General features: G+C 39.0%; 1 protein-coding gene across 1 annotated transcript in view; it reads right to left on the bottom strand.

The window, feature by feature from the left end:
• Positions 1 to 22576, bottom strand: part of Zc3h12b (zinc finger CCCH-type containing 12B) — a 35468-nt gene that overhangs the window by 4416 nt on the left and 8476 nt on the right. Inside the window, exon 2 of the mRNA XM_052171194.1 lies at positions 1264 to 1403. Coding sequence (XP_052027154.1) covers positions 1264 to 1403 — 140 coding nt within the window. The remainder of the gene's footprint in view (positions 1 to 1263; positions 1404 to 22576) is intronic.

Here is a 22576-nt window from a genome sequence, read left to right as displayed (position 1 = left end):
ACTATTTTGGACCCCATTGTTTAGAAGAGAAAACTTGCTTACTGGGGTTGAACAGAACTGAGATTTACTGGAGCTTTACTGGCCTGCTTTGCAAACATAGACAGCTCAACACAGAACTTAACCACCCACTCACTGTACTTTCTGAGTAGTTACGTCAGGAATGAGATGGTGGTAATCAGGAAACTGAGATCTGTATGTTCTTCAGTGCTATGCAGAGCACATATTATGTGTGCTGGAAATGTAGTGACTGAGCTGCCAGCATGAGGTGCATAGCAAAATTCTTGTCAAATTTGGGCACCTTTATTTTCAAGAGCTCTTTCTTCCATAAAGGAATATTTAAAAGTTCATTTTAGAATTGCACTAATATAAATATAACCATAATCCAATTAAGTGTATTATTGTACATTTATTTTTATTCCCTAGTTTTTCTTATGTGAAAAAAAATGAGAACATTTTTGTGGAGCTTTAAAAACTGGGATGGGGCTGGAGAGATGGCTCAGTGGTTAAGAGCACCGACTGCTCTTCCGAAGGTCCTGAGTTCAAATCCCAGCAACCACATGGTGGCTCACGACCATTTGTAATGAGATCTGATGCCCTCTTCTGGTGTGTGCGAAGACAGCAATGGTGTACTCATACACATAAAAACTGGGCTCACCCCTAGGTTCTGAGGCTTCTTTGTCTCAGACACTAATTGGTTTTTCTTGTTTTTGGCCTTTTCCTCCTCTCTGTTACCCCTAGTTGAAAACTCCACAGTTGTTTCTCTGACACAAAATAAGATTGCCTGTATATCATGTAACCTTTAATTTCTTGGAAAAAAATCAGTTTTATATATATATATATAGCCATATTTGTTCTCTACTGTCTAAACTCTATGATCAAATAGGCTGCTGTGTTACTCACTATATAGAGCAGGTTAGCCTCAAACTTGCCATCATCTTGTCCAAGTCTATTGAGGACTGGGATTGCAGGTCTGTGCAGATTTCCGCAAGAGCAATGTTTTTTTTTTTTTCCAACTATATGCTTTGTAGTTTTCCAAATGTAAATTTTTATTTAACTATCACATACCACAAAACAAGGATGGTTTCATATGGATCATTTTTATAAAAAAAAAAAGTGTTCTCACTAAAAGACATTTTAAGCATACTTAACTTAGAAAAAGCAATTATCTACGTTGGGACCATCTGCCTCTCTCCAAACTAGCTTTTTAGCTTTGACTCTCGAGGAAAAGTTTTTTTTTTTTTAATTTTTTTTTTAAAATATTACCTGTAATTGGTGCATCAGGGCGGGATTGCTCCTTTCTCCATGCTGGTACAAATACAGTGATATCTTTATGACCTTTGTCTAGAAACCAATCCACAGCAAGTTGTATTCCTCTGCAGGAGAATTCTTCTTTATTCCCATGACTTCAGAAACAGAGAACAAGAGACAAAAGGGTTCATAATAGCAAGAAACACTTTACCAGTGCCTTTCTCAGTGCTGGGATTAATGACAGATATTTTTATTTATTTTTTCATACATTTTTTTGAGTCAGGGTTGTACTATATAGCTTAGGCTGGCTTTGAACTCACTATCTACAGCCTGGCTTCCAGCTTGTGGTGATCCTCTTGCCTCCCAAGTACAGAGATTAAAGAGTATTAACATAATTCCTGATTAATATTTTTTGATGATGCCAAACATATATACAAATATGTGTACATACATACATATACATACACATACACATATACATATTCAAGTGCAGATGATCAAACTGAGGACTGTCACAAGCTTGCTATTATTAAGTCATACCTCTATGCCACAAAATACATTTTAAAAGAGAAAACTGTATTCTTTTTATTTTACTGTTGTATTATTATAAACTTTACCCAATGGCCAAGGTGATTAATAACAACTCACAACTTACAGCAAGCATGACAACTACTATTAGTCTTATTTTCTCCTTTCCATTTCTGTTGCCACCTTTACTCAAAGATTTGAATATTCACAACAGATTGAAAAAGAAGGATACTTTTCAGGGGATTAGAAAACATTTATATGGAGCATAGTTGATGTGGAGCTTAAACACATATGCACGAATGCATACACTCATGCATAGCACTGCACATTATTAGAGAAGCCTCTTCTGTGATGCACTCTCAGTCATTAAGCACATATATTAAGCTTAAAATGACAGTGAAAATGACAAAATAAATATGTTCTTCTTCAACGTCTAAAATTTCCTCCAAAGTCAAGCATTTATTTTACAACAAAAACATGATTCAATAAAAGAAAAATCTATTTTCATAAACATCGTGCAATTAAAAACAAAAATTAACCCAGGAGGGCTGGAGAGATGGCTCAATGGTTAAGAGCACTGACTGCTGCTCTTTCAGAGGTCCTGAGTTCAAATCCTAGCAACCACATGGTGGCTCATAACCCCTAGGAATGGGATCTCATGCCCTCTTCTGGTGTGTCTGAGGACAGCATATGTAAATATAGTCCAGGAGGTAGAGGGCAGAAGCCAGCCAGGCCTCCTGCCCTTCCTTATGAGGCAGGCACCACTACAATGAACAAGTATGTGATGGAGAGGTGGGAAAGATAGAAAAAAGGGTGTGTGGTAAGTGCGCTGTGAAGAGAGGTGGAACTAGAGATACAAAGGCAGTGATAGATGAGAGAGAGGCTGACAGCTGCCCAGTCACAGTCAGCTGGGCTGTGTACAACAGCCCTGAGCTTAGGCAGAAGCAGACTGAGCCCCCAAACATGCCACCCAGCTGTGGAATTGTCCTGGTTCCTGGCAGCAATGGAGGGCAAGATGAGGAATGGTTCACTTCCTGAATTGGACCTCTGCATGGTCCATGATGCTACTAGAGATCATGTTCACATCTGTGATCCACGCTGCCACCCCAGGCTGTGATAGAAGCCTGTGGTCCATGTGGATGTATGTGATCTGTGCTGCTGACTGAAGCCTTGGGCTTTGCTGCCTGTGTTGAGAGGTGTGTTGATGTGAGTTGCCTGAGGCCATGTTGAGGTCCATTGTCCATGTAGTAGGTCAGTGGTCCTGATATGGCTGGGAGCCTTGTTGAAGCCTGTGGTCCATGTTACCATGCAAGGCCATGAGGTTATTCATGGTTGTCGCTGCAGCCAGAAGCCGTGTTGACATCCTTGGGTTGTGCTGCCACCTGAGGCTATATTGATGTCTGTGGTCCTTCTGCATCTGAGGGCAGTGTTTGTGGTCTATGCTTTTGTCAGAAAGAGAAACCACGTGGAAGGCCATGATCCGAGCTGCCTCTTACTAAACAGATAAGGAAGCTACTTTTTGTAGTGATATTGACAGCTGTAGATGCATAGTTGAGAAAGAGGGATGTGGAAGACTTCTGTGACCTTTCCCCCTTTCCCATTCCACAAAAGTAGCATTGAAGAGAACTCTTAAAAAGAGTGATAAGGGAGCTGAAATGTATCTGTTCACAATGGAAGGCTCACGGCAGGGGTGTGGGAGTAGAAGGGCTCACTTCTATTTGGGGGGGCAGGCCACTAAGAGTTTGACCATGCTCCAGTGAGAAATAGATAACACAAATTGGACTTATTTTATTTTTATTTTTCTTTTGGGGGAGCCACGAGGGATGGAGAAGACATGGAAGGACTGAGAAATGAGCATGATTGGAGTACATCATGTGAAATTCCCAAAGAATCAATAAAAAAAGATTATGAAAAACCTAAACTATATAGTACATTTTACAGTAACTTTGCCACTTGAAGCTTATGGTCATTGATACAGCATTAGGCTTTTTGTAATTTATTTTATGTATATTTATATACATTATATAATTTAATGTTGCTGATACAGCAATTTATTTTCTCCTCACTGAATATTAGGGTTTGATCCTTCGTGAGTAGTAGGATAATTAACACTATTAACACTGAGGATATTTGAAAAAAGCCATAGGACAGAATAATTTTATGTTTATTTAAATTTATACAATGTAAATATATATAACAAAGTAACACTTAGAGTAGCAACAGTGTATAACCCCAGCACTTAAGGGCTTGAGATATGTGTATCTCCAGGGCTGGATGGCCAGTCAGTTTACCCAAAATGGTTAAGTTCCAGTTTCATTGTGCTACCCTAGGTGGAGAAGCAATTAAAGAATGCATTCAAATAGCAACTTATGGCTTCCACAAACACCCACATGGGCAAGAACACCCACATACACACATCACAACATATACACATGAAGAAACCAGATGCAGGAGGGGAGGAGGTATGGGGAAGGGCAATGATCAATCAGAAAAAATAGGAATGAGGAATAAAGATATACAAATATAATACCATTCATGAAGATGAAGTACAATTTCTGCGAAGAATGTCATTAGAATGTTGGTGGGGATAACAATGAATTTGTAAATCACTTTCAATAATGTAGCCTTTTCATAGTACTGATTTTGCTTATCAAAGAAGGTATGTATTTCCATCATCTAGTATCTTCGATTTTTTCAGTTTTGAAAGTTGACTATAGAGTTCTATCACTTTGATGTTTATGTGTATTTATTTCTAAGTTACTTTGACAATTATTGTAAATGAAATTATTTCACCTATTTTTATTTCTGCACATTGGTTAAATAGAAAAGCTACCGATTTTTATATGTTGATGCTATAACCTGGTTTCTGAAATAATTTGTAATACCTAAGAATTTTCTAAAAGTTTATAGTCTCTCTCTCTCTCTCTCTCTCTCTCTCTCTCTCTCTCTCTCTCTCTCTCTCTCTCTCCTGTCTCTCTTCCTCCCTCCTCTCCAATAGCCAAGTTGACAACACTCAAATTGCCATCTACTATGCATGTGTGAACAGACTCGTGCTTCCTCTCTCTAGTTCTCTTTGGTCTAAAGCAATAATTCACCTTATTCCAAAGAAGACACACTGGGCTGTAGGTCATGACACCTTGCTTCTTGGAAAAACCTTGTTTGTTATTCCCACCACTGATTTGGAAAATATAACTGGTCTACCCAGATACAATTTTCTTTTATCACCCTCACTATGAGCCTCTTAAATTGTATGATTCTTCCACATTATGCTTTTTATCCTTTATCTTCTCAGTTTTATTAGATCTTTGAAAATTTTGTATAATCCATTTTAATTATATTCCTTCCCTCCAACCCATTCCTTGTATTTTCTTCCCTGACCACTCAACTTCATGTACTCTTTTTTTTTAATCCATTAAGTACTGTTGATGCTGCTCATATATTTTTGGATGGATGGCTTTAACTAGAGGTTGGTCTACCTACCAGGGGCTAAACCCTTAACAAAAACAAATTCGTCCTTTCCCAGCAGTGAGAAACATTTAATAGCCCATTATCTAGGGGGTGGGACTTAGTGACCACCTCCCCTATCCATGCTAGAAATTTGTCAGGCTTGAATTTCCAAAGATCTTGTTCACGCTGTTTCAAGTGCTATGAATTCATATGTATAAGTTCTCTGATGTGTTCAGAAAATAATTTCTTTTTAGATATCCACATCCTATAGTATTTACATTCATTCTGCCATGATCTCTGAATCTTAGGTTTTGTGTGTGTGTGTGTGTGTGTGTGTGTGTGTGTGTGTATTTATAGTACAGATGTCTCATTTAGGGCTGATTATTCCACAATCTCTCCTTCTCTGCACCTTGATCAGTTGTGTCTCTGTGTTAATCACCATGTACTGAAAAAAAGAAGCTTCTCTGACACATCTATAGGTGTCATAAGGATAAGTCATTAGGAGTCAGTTTAACATTATATTCATTTAGGAAAGTAATAATAGTAACTTCTCCCCTATGATCTATGACCTGTCTAGCTATAGATTCTAAGCCCAGATAACAGTGCAAGAAATGGGTTTCAACTTGTGAAATAGGCCTTAAATCCAAGAAAGTGGTTAGTTACTCTTAACCACATTTCTGGCACTATTGCTTTGGTGAACATGTCTTTCCAGGTCATTTTTGTAGCTAGTAGAGTACACAACTGAGTAAGACTGATGATTTCTTTTCTCTTGTGGTAACGTGCATAGCACCTTCTAGCACTATGAAAACTAGCCAGTATAGATGAAGCTTCTTCATCAGTAAGAGATTGATTTTTCCATGTTTAATGACTCAGATGTATATTCCATTTTTAGCAATAGGGTCTTGCCACCAAATTTTGAAAGGTAATCAAAAGTATTGGTAATAACTTGTATGGATTGTTTGGGATTTCTTGAGACCTTGTAACAAGCTTGCTAACAGCTCATAAAAATGTAACTCATTCTGGTCACTGGGCTTTTTATTTGTTATCTAGTGGTGTCTAGTAGAGACACTGGTGCCCTGTTATGAGATAAACCCTTTGAGCTTTTTATAAATGTGTATGTACAGATTTTAGGGGGATTCTACTATAGAAGGTCTCCATAGAATTTTTTTTTGTAATGTCTTTAGTGTTAGGTATTGTCTTAGTTAGGGTTCTATTGCTGTGACCATGGCAACTCTTACAAAAGAATGAATTTAATTGGAGCTAGATCACAGTTCAGAGGTTTAATCTACTATCAACATGGTGGCACACAGGCAGACATTGTGCTGGATTCCAGAGTTCTACAACCCTATAAGCAGGCAGCAGAAGAAGACAGTGGCACTATGCCCATCTGAAGTCTCAAAGCCCATTCCCAGTGGCATACTTTGATGTTTTACTTTTTGGTTCTGGGTTTTTTTTTTTTTTTTTTTTTTTTACTTAGAACCAATGTTTCCAGCTCTATCCATTTACCTGATTGTACTGGGGATTTTTGTCAACTTGACATATCCTAGAGTTTCTGGAAAGCAGGAAACTCAGCCAAGAAAATGTCTCCACTAGCATAGCCTATAAGCAAAACTGGGTCAATTCTTGATTAGTGGTTACTATAGGAGGATTTAGCCATCTGTGGGCAGTGTCACCCTGGGATGTATAAGAGAGCAAACTGAGCAAGCTACGTGGAGCAAGCCAGTAAGCAGATTTCTCCATCATCTCTACTTCAATTCTTGTTTTCAGATTCCTGTTCTGTTTCAGTTCCCACCTTGGCTTTCTTCAATGATGAATCTGATCTGGATCTATAAACCAAATAAGTTCTTTCCTGCCCAAGTTTCTTTCAGTCATGATCTTTATAACAGCAATAGAAAGCAAACTAGAACACATATGACTCTCATAGTTACATTTTCTTAGCTGCTGAATAATGTTCCATTGTGTAAATATACAAATATACCATATTTTCATTATGCATTCATTAGTTAATAGACATCAAAACTGTTTCCATTTCCTTGCTATTGTGAATAAAGAAGCAGAAGTGACTATGTATGTGCAAGTATCACTATAGCAATACTTGACTAAAAGTAGTAGTATATCTTGATCATATAGCAGAACTCTTCCTAGCCTTTTGAGGAACCTCCAAATTGATATCCAGAGAGGTTTCACCAGTGTGTACTCCTATCAGCAGTGAATAAGTGTTGCTGTTTCCCCACATACATAACAGAATTTGTCATTATTTGTTTTCTAGATCTTGGCTATTTTGTTTGGGGGTAACATAAAAACTCAAAGTTTTATGTTGCATTTACCTGACAGCTAGGGATGTTGAAATTTATTTAAACATTTCTCAACCATTTATACTTCATCAGTTGAGAGCTGTCTGTATGGCTCTCTGATCATTTTAAAAATGTCTGTCGTGTGTGTGTGTGTGTGTGTGTGTGTGTGTGTGTACCTGCCACAAGTGTGTGAATGAATGCCTGAGAAGGCCAGAGGCTTTAGATCCTTTGCAGCTGGAGTTACAGGTTTCTGTGAGCCACTTGACATAGGGACTGGGAATTGAACTCTTGTCCCTAGAAGAGTAAAATGTGCTCTTAACCATTGAACCATCTTTCCAGCTCCATGTCCCACTTTTTTCCTTTTATTTATTCACATTACATTCCAAATACAGCCCCCCTCTCCTCCTGGTTCCCCCTTGACACAGCCCCTCCCTCATACCCCCTCCCCTTTACCTCTGAGAATGGGGAGCTCCTTCTGGGTACCAATTCACGCTGGCACATGGAGTCACTGTAGGACTAGGTGCATCCTCTCCCACTGAGGCCAGATAAGGCAGCTCAGTTAGGGGAACAGGATCCACAGGCAGGCAACAAAAGTCAGGGACAGTCCCTGCTCATTGTTGGGGGACCTGCTGCACATATGCTACATATGTGTGGGGGGTCTAGGCCTGCAACATATGTGCAGGAGGCCTAGGTCCATCCAAGGTTGCTCTTTGATTGGTGGTTCTTTCTCTGGGAATTGGTAAATTGCATTTGCTAAGATGGCCATTTTCACAATATTAACTTTACCAATCTATGAGTGTGAGAAGTCTTTCCAATTTGTCCATTCAATTGCATTTCCCTGCCTTTACTTACTTGATTAGATTTATTCCATTAGATATTTGAGGCTATTGTGAATGGAATTGGTTTATTTCTTGGAATGTTTGTCAATTGTGTATTCTTTTTAATTTTGTATTCTTATGAATGCGTTTGTCAGCTATATGATATTTCTGGTAGAATCTTTAGTTTCTTTTATATATGGCGCCATTGTCTGCAAATAAGAATAGTTTGAGGGTTTTTTTTTTTTTTTTGGTCTTTTTCATAGTCTTGATCTCCTTCATTTGTCTTACTGCCATAGGTAAGACTCCTGGCACTATTTTGAATAGGAAAAGGAACAGCCAACATCTTTGTCTAGTTCCTAATTTTAGTGAAAATGTTTAGATTTTTTTTCTTCACTTAGCAAGATAATGGCTATAGGCTTTTTGTTTGTTGTCACTGTCATACTATGATTTGTCCTCTCTATTCCTAGACCTTCTAGGATTTTTATCATGTTGTTGAATTCTGTCAAAGTGTAATTCTGCATCTAGTGAGATAATCGTGTGATTTCTGTCCTTGAATCAATTTATGTAGTGAATTATGGTTATTGATTTACATATGCTGAACCATTTCTGCATCTCTGGGCTGAAGCCAACTGGATCCTACAGGATAGTATTTTTGAAGTGTTCTTGAATTTTGTTTTCAAACAATTTTATCAAAAGAATTTTCATTCATGTTTATTAGAGACATTGGCCTATAATTTTCATTTTTGCTTGTTGAGTCTTGGTCTGGTTTTGGTCCATGGATGATATTGGCCCCATAAAATGAACTGGAAAGTGATCCTTCATTTTCAACTGAATTCGAATTGAATCACTTCTGCCCCCCTTTTCTCTCTTTCAGTCTCTCCCAGCAATTCTCCCTTGAACACCCGTGCCATCCAATTCTCATGTTGATAACTTCCTTTCCATTGATTATATTTATTACATATATGTGTATACACAAATATATTTATTTATTATTATGCATTTATTTTATATATTTATTATACATATATATATATATATATATATACATATATAAATTTAACTAGCTGAGTCTGTTTTTGTTGTTTGTATATATACAGTTTCAAGGCTAACCACTCTGAATTTAACAGCCAATAAGAGTTTATCCCTGGGAGACACTAATTCTCATTCTCCCAGCAGTTCCTAGTTGCTAGTAGTTCTTTGTATAGAGATGAGAAACCTCAAAAGTTTCCCCATACCCTGTTAATATACTGCTATTGTTCTGGTCTTGTTGATGCAGTCATTTCTGGAGAGACTGTTTCCCAGTACATTTCTGGCCTTCTGGCTCTCACAATCTTTCTGCCTTCTTTTCTGTGGTCTTCTCTGAGTCATAGACTCAGGATCTGTGACGTAGATGAATCTATTGAGAGTGAGCTGCTGAAGATCCATTGATCTCTACATTCCACTGCTACTTTGTTAGATCAGCATAACTACTGACTACATTTTAAATCTTATCCTTATACCTTATCCTTACACCCTGAGATAACTGCAGCTACCATTCCTCATCAAAGATTCTTCTCTCCAGCAAATGGAGACCATCGCAGAAAGCCACAACTAGACACAATGCAGAGTTATTTTTAAAAGTTTTTTGAGATTATGATAATCTCTTGACATTTACTTTTTGTGGATATTATTTTTTAGTTTTAATTCCTTCTTCCCTCATATATTACATCCTGACCATAGTTTCCCCACCTTCTTTTTTCCTAGTTCCTTTTCACCCTCATACTCCACCATCCACTCTTTCTCTTCCTTTCCCTTCAGTAAAGCACAGGCCTCCCAGGGATATTAACCAAACATGGCATATCAAGACTAGGCACCTCCCCTCATATTAAGGCTGGACAAGGCAACTCAGTAGGAGGAAAAGGTCACAAAATCAGGTAGAAGAGTCCGAGGCAGCCCCTCCTTCCACTCTTAGAAGTCCCACAAGCTATACACCTGTAATATATGTGCAGAGGGCCTAGGTCAGACCCATGCAGGCTCCCTGGTTGGCAGCTCCTATGAGCCCAGGTTAATTGATTCTGTGGGGTTTTTGTGTGCTGTCCTTGACCTCTCTGGATTCTACAATCCCTCCTCCTCATCTTCAGCAGAATTCTCTGACCTGCACCTAATGTTTGGCTGTGAATCTCTCTGTTTCCATCAGGGCTGAGGAAGCCTCTCTGATGACTATTGGGCTAGGCACTGCTCTACGAGTATATCAGAGTATCATTAGGAATCATTTCATTGACTGTTTTTGTTTTGTTTTGATTTTGCCATTCCTTTTGGTTCAGAAATTCTACAGAAGCTTTTCAGTTTCATGTGGTTTTGTGGGTGTTATCTGCTCTTGATTTTATAGGGTCTTCAGATGCATCATGCATCAATTTGAAGTCTCTCATTTTTTTCCCCACGGTGGCACTCATGGATATAAACTTTCCTCTGAGAACTCCCTTCATTGTGTTCGATAGATTTTGTTGTACTTGACTTTGAAACTTTCCTTCTTTATTTCATCCTTGATTATATTTCCATTCAGTATTGTGCTGTTTAGTTTCTGTGAATTCATGTACTTTCTGCTGCAGTTTCTATTTAGCTTTATTCAGGTTATAATCAGATATAATGCTGAATATAATTTTAGTTCCCTATATTTGCAGATTTTGTTTTGTGTTGGACGTTTCATGGGCTGCTAGGATGTATATGGATTCTTTGGTACTTGAACAGAATATTCTATGCATATCTTTTAGTTCTGTTTGATTTATGATGTCATTTAATTCACAGATTTTTCTGTTTACCTTATTTCCAGATGACAGTAGTAGAATTCCTATTATGAAATAAACCACTATTATCCAAAACAACTTGAGAGGAAAGGGTTTACTTGAGTTTACAGCTTGTAAAGTCCATCATCAAAGGATGTTAGAGAAGGAACTCGAGGTAGGAACTTTGAGGCAGAATCTAAAGCAGAGGCTGTGAAGGAATTCTGCTTCCTGCCGTTCTCTCCATGGTTTACTTGCTCAGCACTCAGAACCACTTGCCCAGAGATGTCACTGGCCACAGTGGGCTGATCCACATCAATCACTGATTTAAAAAAAAAAAAGCCCCAAAGGCTTGCCCAAGATAGTGTCCACTATCTTGGGATATGGTGGGAACATTTTCTCAATTGAAGTTTCCTCTTCCAAAATGATTCTAGCTTATGTCAATTTGATAAGAACCAGGCAGCACAACCTGTTAGTTTATACTGCTGTGACAAAACATGATGAAAAAGCAAGTTGGAGAGGAAATGGTTTCTTCAGCTTACACTTCCATATTGCTGTTTATTGTCAAAGGAAGCCAGGACAGGGACTCAAACAGGGCAGGGTCCTGGAGGCAGAAGCTGATGCAGGGGACATGGAGGGGTGCTGCTGACTGGCTTGCTCAATCTGCTTTCTTATAGAACCCAGGATACTAGCCCATGCAGGGCACTATGCATAATAGTCTAGGCTTTCTCCCATTAATCACTAGTTGAGGAAATGCCTTACTGAGGCTTCTTTCTCTCTAATGACTCTAGTTTGTGTCAACTTGACTCACAAAACTATCCAGTACAACCTGTTTCTCAGAATGTTTCTGTTTTCCTCTTAAAGATTCAAAGTTTCAGGCCTTAAATTAATGCCATTGATACATTTTGAGTTAATTTTTGTAAAGGATGTCATATAGAGATATGGTTTCTTTCTCTATATAAATGCCCAGTTTTTACAATGTAATTTGAGAGAATATCTTTTCTCCAATGTGTAATTTGTAAATATATTTGTAAAGAATCAGGTGGCTATAGCTAAATGATGTACCTCTGGGTCCTTTATGCTTTACACTGATTTATTTCTTAGTTTTTATGCCGGCATCTTACTCTGCTACTATGGCTCTGTAAATTTTATGTTAGGGATATTATTACTTTTGCTCATGATTGACAGTATATCCAAGTCTTTGGTGCTTACTTATAAATTTTATGTATTATTTTTCTATTTCTGCAAGGAATGCCATTGAAATTTGAATGAGATTGCATTCAGTTCTTTGATACCAGTAATCTTCACAATATTAAATCTGCTATCCATGAACATGGGAGATCGTTTGTTCTTATATTTTCTTCAATTTCTTCCCTCAGTGTTTTACATTTTTAATTGCACATTTAGTGTTTTTATTATTATTTGGAGGGAGTGTTATTATTTTCTGGTTCAATCTATTTGGTGTTGTGAAAACTTCTTGAATATTTATACAGTGAATGGAAGTTTTCTATGATTTTGTTGAAACTATTTTATGGGCCTTGGAGCTAGTGTTCAAGACTCCTTTGGTTGTTTTGTGCCATGAAATTTTTAGATTAATGTTTTCTTTGACCAATGAATCAATTTCTTCTATGGTATCTTCTATGCTCCACATTTTCTTATCCATTTCTTATATTCTGTTGGTGATGCTTGTGTCTGTAGTTCCTGTTCTCTTTCCTAGGTTTTCCATCTCCAGGATTCCCTCAGTTTGCATTTTATATATTGTTCCTATTTCCATTTTCAGCTCTTGAACAGTTTTATTCATTTCCTTCACATATTTGATTGTATTTTCCTGTATTTATTTAGTAGATTTATTCATTTCCTCTTTAAAGGCCTCTATCATCTTTATTAGATTGGGTTTAAGATCATTTCCTTGTGCTTTGGCTGTGTTAGGATATTCAGGGCTTTGCTGTTGTAGTATACCTGGGCCTAGGTGGTGCCATATTGCCCTGGTTGGTTAATGGAATATAACTGAAGACCTAGAAATAAACCCATCCACTATCGACATGTGATTTTTGACAAAGAACCCAACACCATACAATAGGAGAAAAAGAAAGCATCTTCAACAAATGGTGCTTCTAATTGTATGTCTACATGTAGAAGAATGAAAATAGGTCCATATTTATCACCTGGTACAAAACCTAAGTCCAAGTGGATCAAAGATCTCCACATAAAGCAAGATACACTAAATCTAATAGAAGAAAAAGTGGAGAATTTCCTTGAACACATTGGCACAGCAGATAACTTCCTGAACAGAACACCAACATTTCAGGCACTAAGATCAATAATTAATAAATTGGATCTCATGAAATGGAAAAATTTCTGTAAGGCAAAAGACACCATCAGTACAATAAAACAGCAGCCTACATAATGGGAAAGATCTTTACTAACCCTACATCAGATGGAGGACAAATATCAAAAATATATGAAGAACTCAAAAAATTAGGCACCATCAATCCAAAGAACACAATTAAAATTTGGTGTACAGAACCAAATAGAGAATTCTCTAATGGCTGAAAAGCACTTAAAGAAAAGTTCAATGTCCTTAGTCATCAGAAAAATGAAAATCAAAATGAGTCTGAGACTCCATCTTATACCTGTCAGAATGGTTAAGATCAAAAACTCAAGTGATAAGACAAGATGGGAGTGGGCATCAAATGTTGTGTTTTATAAAAATAAAATGGGAAGGAATAATGTTTTGTGGAGATATAGTCAGATGTCTGACCTCAAGACCCAACTATATCACTCCTGGGCATACACCCAAAAGATACCCCACTACACCACAGGGACACTTTCTCAACTATGTTCATAGCAGTTCATAGCCAGAAATCAGAAACAACCTAAGTGACCCTCAACACACTGAGTATTATAGAACAAATGGGAAATAACCTTGAATGTCTGGGCACAGGTGACAATTTCCTGAACAGAACACCAATGACTTAGCCTCTAAGATCAACAATGATAAATGGGAACTCATGAAATTGAAAAGATTCTGTAAGGTAAATAACACTGTCAATAGGATGAAACAGCAACCTATAGATTGGGAAAAGATCTTCACTAATCAACAGAGGGCTAATATCCAAAAGATATAAAGAACTTAAGTTAGACTCCAAATAAAAATAACCCAATTAAAAATAAGGATACAGAGCTAAACAGAAAATTCCCAACAGAGGAATCTTGAATGGCTGAGAAGCAGTTAAAGTAATGTTCAAAATCCTTAGTCATCAGGGAAATGCAAATTGAAATGGTCCTATGATTCCACCTTAACCTAATCAGAATGGCTAAGATTAAAAAAACTCTACGACTAGCAGAAGGTATATTCTTTTACTTTAGGGTGAAATGCTATGTATAAATCCATTTGGTTCATAGCCTCTATTAGTTTCACTGTGTGTCTGCTTAGTTTCTGTTTCAATAATCTGTGTATTGGTGAGAGTTGGGTGTTGATGTCTCCCACTATTATTGTTTGGAGTTCAATTTGTGCTCTGAGCTTTAGAAAAGTTTCTTTTATGAATATAGGTGCCCTTGTATAGATGTTCAGAATTGAGACTTTCTCTTGGTGGATTTTTCCTTTGATGAATATGAAGTGTCCTTCCCCATCTTGCTTGATGAGTTTTGGTTGAATGTCTATTTTATTGGAATGACAACTCCCACTTGTTTCTCAGTAACAAAACAAGCCTCAACAGATACAAGAAGATTGAAATAATCCCATGCATATTATCAGATCCCTACAGACTAAGGCTAGATTTCGATAACAACAAAAACAACAGAAAAACCACATACACATGGAATCTGAACAACTCTCTACTCAATGACATCTTGGTCAGGGAAGAAATAAAGAAATTAAAGGCTTTGCAGAATTCAATGAAAAGGACACAGTGTACCCAAACATATGAGACACAATGAAAGCATTGCTAAGAGGAAAATTCATAGCACTAAGTGCCTCCATAAGGAAACTGGAGAGATCCTACACTAGCAACTTAACAGGCCACAAGAGAGATCTAGAACAAAAAGAAACAAACTCACTCAAGAGGAGTGGAAGGCAGGAAATATTCAAACTCGGGGCCAAAATCAACCAAATAGAAATGAAGAGAACTATACAAAGAATCAACAAAACCAAAAGATGGTTGTTTGAGAAAATCAACAAGATAGCTAAACCCCTAGCTAAACTAATTAAAGAGCACAGAGATAGTATCCAAATTAACAAAATCAGAAATGAAAAGGGAGATATAACAACAGAAACTGAGAAAATTTTTAAAAAACCCATCAGATTCTAGTACAAAAGCCTATACTCAACAAAACTTGAAAATCTAGATGAAATGGATGATTTTCTAGACATTATCACCTTAAGACCCGAAAAAAACGAGGGCGCCCCAGCGTCCCACACCTCGGAAGATGACACCCAAATCACTCGCGAGAAATGGTCTCAATGCAATAGCAAAAGGATTTTTTTTATTCCAGAACTCTGGGTTCCACAGCCATACACTGTGCAGGGGTAGAGGACTATGGACCCCCAAGTGCAGAATTATGACAGCTTTTGTAAGTTTACAACAAAGCTCACAAATCACAAACCAATCATTCCTTAGCATCGAGAGCCTGTGTAGTGCGAGCCAATCAATTTGTACCACTCCATAATTTTTAGGCCAATCAGTTTAAATTATTAAATTCTTGGGCATATATCCAAAAAAATGCCCCACCATATCACAGGGGCACATGCTTCACTACGTCCATAGTGGCCAGAATCTGTAAACAACCCAGATGCCCCTCAAAGGAAGAATGGATAGAGAAAATGTGTAACATTTACACTCAGCTATTAAAAACAAAGACATCATGAGTTTTGCAGGTAAATGGATGGAACTAGGAAATATCATCCAATCCAAAAGGATATATATGTGAAGTCCTCACTAATAAGTGGGTATTAGCTTTAAAAAAAAAAGTACAGAATACTAGGATACAATACAGAACTCAAGATGGTTAAAAAGCAGAAGGGCCCAAGTGAGGATGCTTCAATCCCACTTGGGAAGGAGAAGAAAACAATCATGGGAGGCAGAGCAAGGGAGGGATTTGGATGAGAGAGGGAAGGGGGAAAGGGGAACATGATCAGGTATCAGGGGATTGGAGACAGGACAGAAGCCTTGGGGGCAGCAGAATGAATGAAAATATGCAACCTCGTTGGGTGGGAGGTAAGAAGGGACCCTTTAGAAAATACCAGAGACCTGGGAGATGAGAGACTTTCAGGACACAAAGGGAGGGACCTCAGATGAAATGCCTAACAGTGGGAACAGAGTCAACTAACGTGAACCTTTCGCAACTCTCAGAGATGGAATCACCAATCAAAGATCATCCCTAGGCCTCCCTGCACTTATGTAGCAGATATGCAGTGTGGTCTTCATGTGGGTCCCTTAACAACTGGAGCAGGTGCTATCACTAAAGTTGTTGCTTGTCTGTGGAATATGTTCCCCAAACTGTGCTGCCTGTCTGGTCCCGGTGGGAGAGGATGTGCTTATCCCTACAGAGACTTGATGCCAGGGTTGGGGAATACTGGAGGTGGAACTCCATCCTCTCTGAGAAGGGCAGGGGATGGGGGACTGTGTGAAGGGGGCACCAGGAGAGGGGCGCCAATCGGGATATAAAGTGATTTAAAAATGAATAAAATCTATAACAGCCAGGGAAATATGATGCCCTCATTACTGTGCTCAGCCATCTTACTACAGGAGGCCCTAATAATCCCAAAGTACAAGAGAAAGACCTGAACACCAACCACATGAAGATAAATAGAGGTCTTAAAGAGGAAATGTATAAAGACTTTAAAGAAATCGAGCAAAACACAAACAAAAAAAATTTGGAGAAAATGAATAAATCCCTTAGAGAAAGCCAAGAGAATACAAATCATTAAAGAAAAGAATAAAAATGTTCTCAAAACATGAAAATGGAAATAGAAGCAATAAAGAAAACACAAACTGGCAACTAACCTGGACCCCTGGGAGCTCCCAGACAGAGAACCACATCAAAGAGCATACACAGGCTGGTCTGAGGCCCCCCCGCGCATATGTAGCAGAGGGCTGCCTTGTCTGGCCTCAGTGAAAGAGGATGCACTTTATCCTGTACAGATTTGATATGTCAGGGTTTGGGAGGGGGATACCCAGGATAGGTATCAATCCTGGTGAAGGGGAGGACAATGGGGGACTTTTCAAGGGGAGACTGGGAGGGGGACAGCATTTGGAATGCAAATAAATAAATAAATAAATAAATAAATAAATAAATAAATAAATAAGAAGAAAGAAATAGTCAACATCCTTAGCCACCAGCAAATCAAAACTACATTGAGATTGCACCTTACACCTGTCAGAATGGCCAAGGTCAATAACACAAGTGACAGCCAGTGCTGGTGAGGATGTAGAGCACTGAGAACACTCTTTCTTTGGTGGTGGGAGTGTGTGGGTTAAGTGGTGGTCTGCCCCAGGGTTTGGGCCATTGGGAGGCAAGACACAGGAGTTTTGGCTGCACTTACCCCAGGGGCGCTGGGCAGGTGTCAGGTTTTGAGAAACAGCTCGACACTGCTCTGGGGGTAGGGGAGCACAGTTTGAGGTCCCCGAGGACTGCTGGAGCCAGTTCAGGGATCCCTGGGCCCATGCAGAGGCCAGGGCTGTCAGGTTCTTGGACTCTTGGACACCCCAGATGCTGAGAATGGAGTGGGAGCCCATGGGCTGGATCTAGCCTGGGGCCTTAGGGGGGAAGAGGGAAGCTCTGGCTAGGTCTCACAGGGAGCAGAGAGTACTTGACTTGGTCAGCTGGCAGTCTGGCTTGGTGGAGGCCCTGGCTGGGAGCACTGGGATGCTTTCTGTGGGAGACTAGATGCGGTTCTTTAGGTGAAGGCCTGTTCCATTGCTCCCCACAGCGGATCCTGATGAAATGGTTTTAAAACATTTATTTTCATGGCAGAATGTTGTGATGAGTAAAACCATAATCCTCTTTCTTAGGGCGGGCCTGAGGTTAATACCTTTTGCAGGGAGGAGTGTCTGGTAAGGGGAATTGATTGACTAAGCCCTTCAGACCTTTAAACCTCCATTTAAACCTTCAGACCTCCGTTAAAATGGAGATTTGTCTTGAGACTAGGTGACCAGTGGAGGGGCTTGGGGCATTGTCCTTATGTGACTGATGGCCACAGACATATGAAGGCCTTGTATCAGGGGCCTGGTGTCCAGGAGCATGGCAAAATGCCTACAGCCCCTTGCAGGGTGACCTGCAGGGTCACTGGGGTTTCAAACCTAGCTCAACCAGAAACCAGGCTGTCTTTTATGGTCCCAGAGTAGTGCAAACTTTTATAGCCACTATGCAAACCAATATGTTGGTTCCTCAGAAAACTGCGAATTAATCTAACAATAACTAGCTATATAAAAAAATGGAACTCCTTCCTACCTCAAGGATGCTTTGCTCAACCATGTTCACAGTAGCTTTATTCACAGTACCCAGAAACCAGAAGCAATCTAGATGTCTCTTAACTGAAGAATGGACAAGCAAAGTATGGTACATTTATACAATGGAGTATTACTCAGCTATTAAAAACAGGCATCATGAAATTTACATGTGAATGGATACAACTAGAAGAAATAATCCTAAGTGAGGAAACCTAGACTACAAAAGGCAAAGATAGTATGTATTCTCTTATAAGTGGATATTAGCTGTTAAATGACAACCAATCTACAATATGTAAATGCAGTAAGGTTAGGTGAAGAGTAGGGCTCTAGTGGAGAAAGTATGGCTCTCCCTGGAAAGGAGAAATAGGATATATTTTATGGGTAGACTAGGGGCAGGTGGGGATGGGAGTAGAAGGTATCAGGTGAGCGGTGTGGAGTGGAGGGAGAAAATATGGGAAGAGATGGCTGGAATTGGAGGACATTTGGGGAATGGTGTGGAAACCTAGTAGAGTGGAAGCTTCCTGGAATCTATGAAGGTGATATTAATGAGGTCTCCTCATTACCAGAGGGTAAGAAGTCTCAACTGTACATCTCTGTAGCCAGGCAAAGCTTCCAGTGGAGGGAACTGAATTGTTGGCCAAAGGAGTCTCTTGAAAATCTCCTAACAACCCAAACTGATGCAAAGAAAAAGGAAAGACCATGCATGTCCTTTTAGGTCTGGGTTACCTCACTCAGGATGATATTTTCTGGGATCCATCTTAATGGCAGGATCCATTTGCCATGATGTCCTTGTTCTTAATAGCTGAGTAGCATTCTGTTGTATAAATGAACCACATTTTCTGTATCCATTCTTCAGCTGAGGGACATCTGTGCTGCTTCTAGTTTCTGGCTAATATGAGTAAGCTGCTATGAACACAGTGGAGCATGTGTACTTGTGATATTGTGGAGCATCTTTTGGGTATAAGCACAGGAACAGTATAACTGGGTCCTTAGGTAGAGCAATTTCCAATTTTCTCAGGAACTGCCAGATTGATTTCCAGAGTGGTTAGACAGGGCCCCGATTAGAGGGATGGGGACATTAACAAACTTCAAAATTTTCTACCAAAAATTGTTCCAGTTTAAAAGAAATGCAGGAACAAAAATGGAGCAGAGACTGAGGGAAGGGTGGTCCAGTGACAGGCCCAATTTGGGATCCATCTCAAGGCAGGCTCCAAGGCCTGACACTATTACTGATGCTATGTTGTACTTTCAGACCAGAGACTAGCATGGCTGCCCTCTGAGAGGCTCTACCACCAGCTGACTGAGAAATATGCAGATACTTACAGCCAAGCATTGACCTGAGGTGGGGTACCACTATGGAAGAGTTAGGGAAAAAATTGAAGGAACAGAGGGGGATGTCAATGCCACAGGAAATCCAGTGGTTTGAAATAACCTGGACTTCTGGGAGCTCCCAGAGACTAATCCACCAACCACAGAACATACATGGGCTGGTCCAAGGCCCTAGGCCCATATGTAGCAAAGGACTGACTGCCTAATCTGGCCTCAGTGGGAGAGGATTTGCCTAATCCGCTAGAGACTTGAAATGCCCAGGCAAGAGGGGTGGTCAGAGGCATTGGGGGGAGGGAGCACCCTCTCAGAAATGAAGGGGAGAGGGGAAGAACTCTGTGTGGAGGAAACAGGAGGGGAACAAAACTTGGGATGTAAATAAATAAAATAATTAACTGAAAATACTGAGTATGTTGTTTTTTCATTTTCATTCAGTTCTAAAACAAAATTAATTTCCTTCTTGATTTCTGTCTTGAGCCATTCTTTATTTAGTACTAAGCTGTTTAGTTTCCATGAGTTTGTATACTTTCTGCTTTTTGGTTATTGTTACCTTTAATCCATGGTGGTCAGATAGGATGCAGGGTATTATTTCAATTTTCTTGTATCTGTTAATACTTGCTTCATATTCTAGCATGTGGTCAGTTTTGGTGAAAATTCCATAAATTACTGAGTAGAAAGTATATTCTTTAATGTTTGGGTGAACCCAGATGTCCCTCAATGGAGGAACGGATACAGAAAATGTGGTATATTTACACAATGGAATACTACTCAGCAATGAAAAACAATGAATTCATGAAATTCTTAGGCAAATGATTGGAAATGGGAAATATCATCCTAAGTGAGGTAACCCAATCACAAAAGAACACACATGGAATGCAGTCACTGATAAGTGGATATTAGCCCCAGAAGCTCTGAATACCCAAGACACAGTTACATATCAAATCATTCTCAAGAAGGAAGGAGAGGGTCCTGGTCCTGGAAAGGCTTGATGCAGCATTGTAGGGGATTACCAGGACAGAGGAGTGGGAGGGGGTTGATTGGGGAATGGGCAGAGGGAAGAGGGCTTATGGGACTTATGGGGAGGGGGGAACAGGGAAAGGGAAAATCATTTGGAATGTAAACAAAGAATATAGAAAATAATAAAAACAAAAGAAAAAGAAAAAAATTAAAGACTGTACTGTAAAAAGTCAAGGAAAAAAAGAAATGTTCTGTGGGCAGCTTATATATGCTTGTGAAAAGAGAAAAACAGTAAACATGGTCAGTTTAAGGGGCTTTCTGAAGATATTTTGAGTTGTTTACTTTGTGATTTTAAGAAGCATTCCTGCAGAGTGGAATGCTTTGCCTCCCCTTTGACACTTGTATCTTAAAGAGCTTTCCTCCGAGATGAAAGGTGTCAGTCAGCCAGTGTATTGCTGTGAAGAGACACCATGATCAGAGTAACTCTTATGAAACAAAACATTTACTGGGACTTGCTTACAGTTTCAGAGGTTTAGTCCATTCTCATGGTGGGAAAAATGGCAGCACACAAGTAGACATGGTGCTGGAGAATTAGCTTAGAGTTCTACATCTGGAGCCATGAACAGGAAGAAAAAGGAAATTTAGGTTGGCCTGGAGTTTTGAAATACCAAAGCCTACCTAGGGAAGCACTTCCAACATGGCTGTACTTCCTAATCCTTCCAAATTGTGCCACTCCCAGAGGACTAAGCATTCACATATATGAGCCTATGGGGCATTCTGATTCAGGCCACCAAAGAAGGTTTTAATCTATGTTTTGGTATAGTACAATTGGTAAAACCTCAGTCCATGTGCTCAGGGTATTCAAGGCTCAATTTCAAACACTGCTCCAAGAGTATATCATTTGCAGAAGCAAGTACAGCAAATAGATTGACCAAAATGCAGAAACGGTCAATTAAAAACAATGAGTGCTTCAACTCCAAAAATTCTTATCGAGTAGAGGAGCATGAATAGTATGGTAAGTATGAAGATATTAGTTATTAAGGTTAGGAATGAAATGGAAACAAGCAGAGGAAAACTAGAAACAGAATCTGTACTCCCTTTTGTTTTTTCACATTTCCTTTCTTCATTGTATCTGAAATGAGTGTTTTGCCACCATTACCCACTTCACAGGATGGCTGATCTCCAATTATCCCTTGCTTATTTTCTGGAGATTGTAGCAACCCAGAAATGGATGCACACATTGCATTCTTCCTCCTTGGTTTAACTTTTCAAAAGATTTATTTATTTATTTAATGTATATAAGTACACTGTAGCTGTCTTCAGACACCCCAGAAAACGGCATTGCATCCCATTAATGGTTGTGAGCCACCATGTGGTTCCTGGGAATTGAACTCAGGACCTCTAGAAGAGCAGTCAGTGCTCTTAACCATCTCTCCAGCCTCCTCTTTTACCATTGATTTAATTTTGATAGGTCATATATGCATTTATACATTTTAAAAGAAATTCTAAGTTTTTTTTCAAATATAAAATTTCAAGGTATTCTGTAATGATCCTTTAGTTTTCACAGGTGTTTATTTTAATCTCCCTCCTTTTGTTTCATTTTCAATTTTGTAAAATTGTTTTCTATTTCTTTTGATTAATTTGGCTAATTGTTTAACAATATTGTCTATCTTTTCAAAGAACCAATTTTTGTTTCATTTTCTTTTTTATTATTTAAAAATTGCGTACATGCATATAATGTTGAAATC

This window comes from Apodemus sylvaticus, chromosome X (assembly GCF_947179515.1).
Source record: "Apodemus sylvaticus chromosome X, mApoSyl1.1, whole genome shotgun sequence".
In the NCBI taxonomy this organism is placed as follows: Eukaryota; Metazoa; Chordata; class Mammalia; order Rodentia; family Muridae; genus Apodemus; species Apodemus sylvaticus.
Note: the sequence above shows the minus strand (reverse complement) of the source record. Positions and strands in the feature narration are given on the sequence as shown.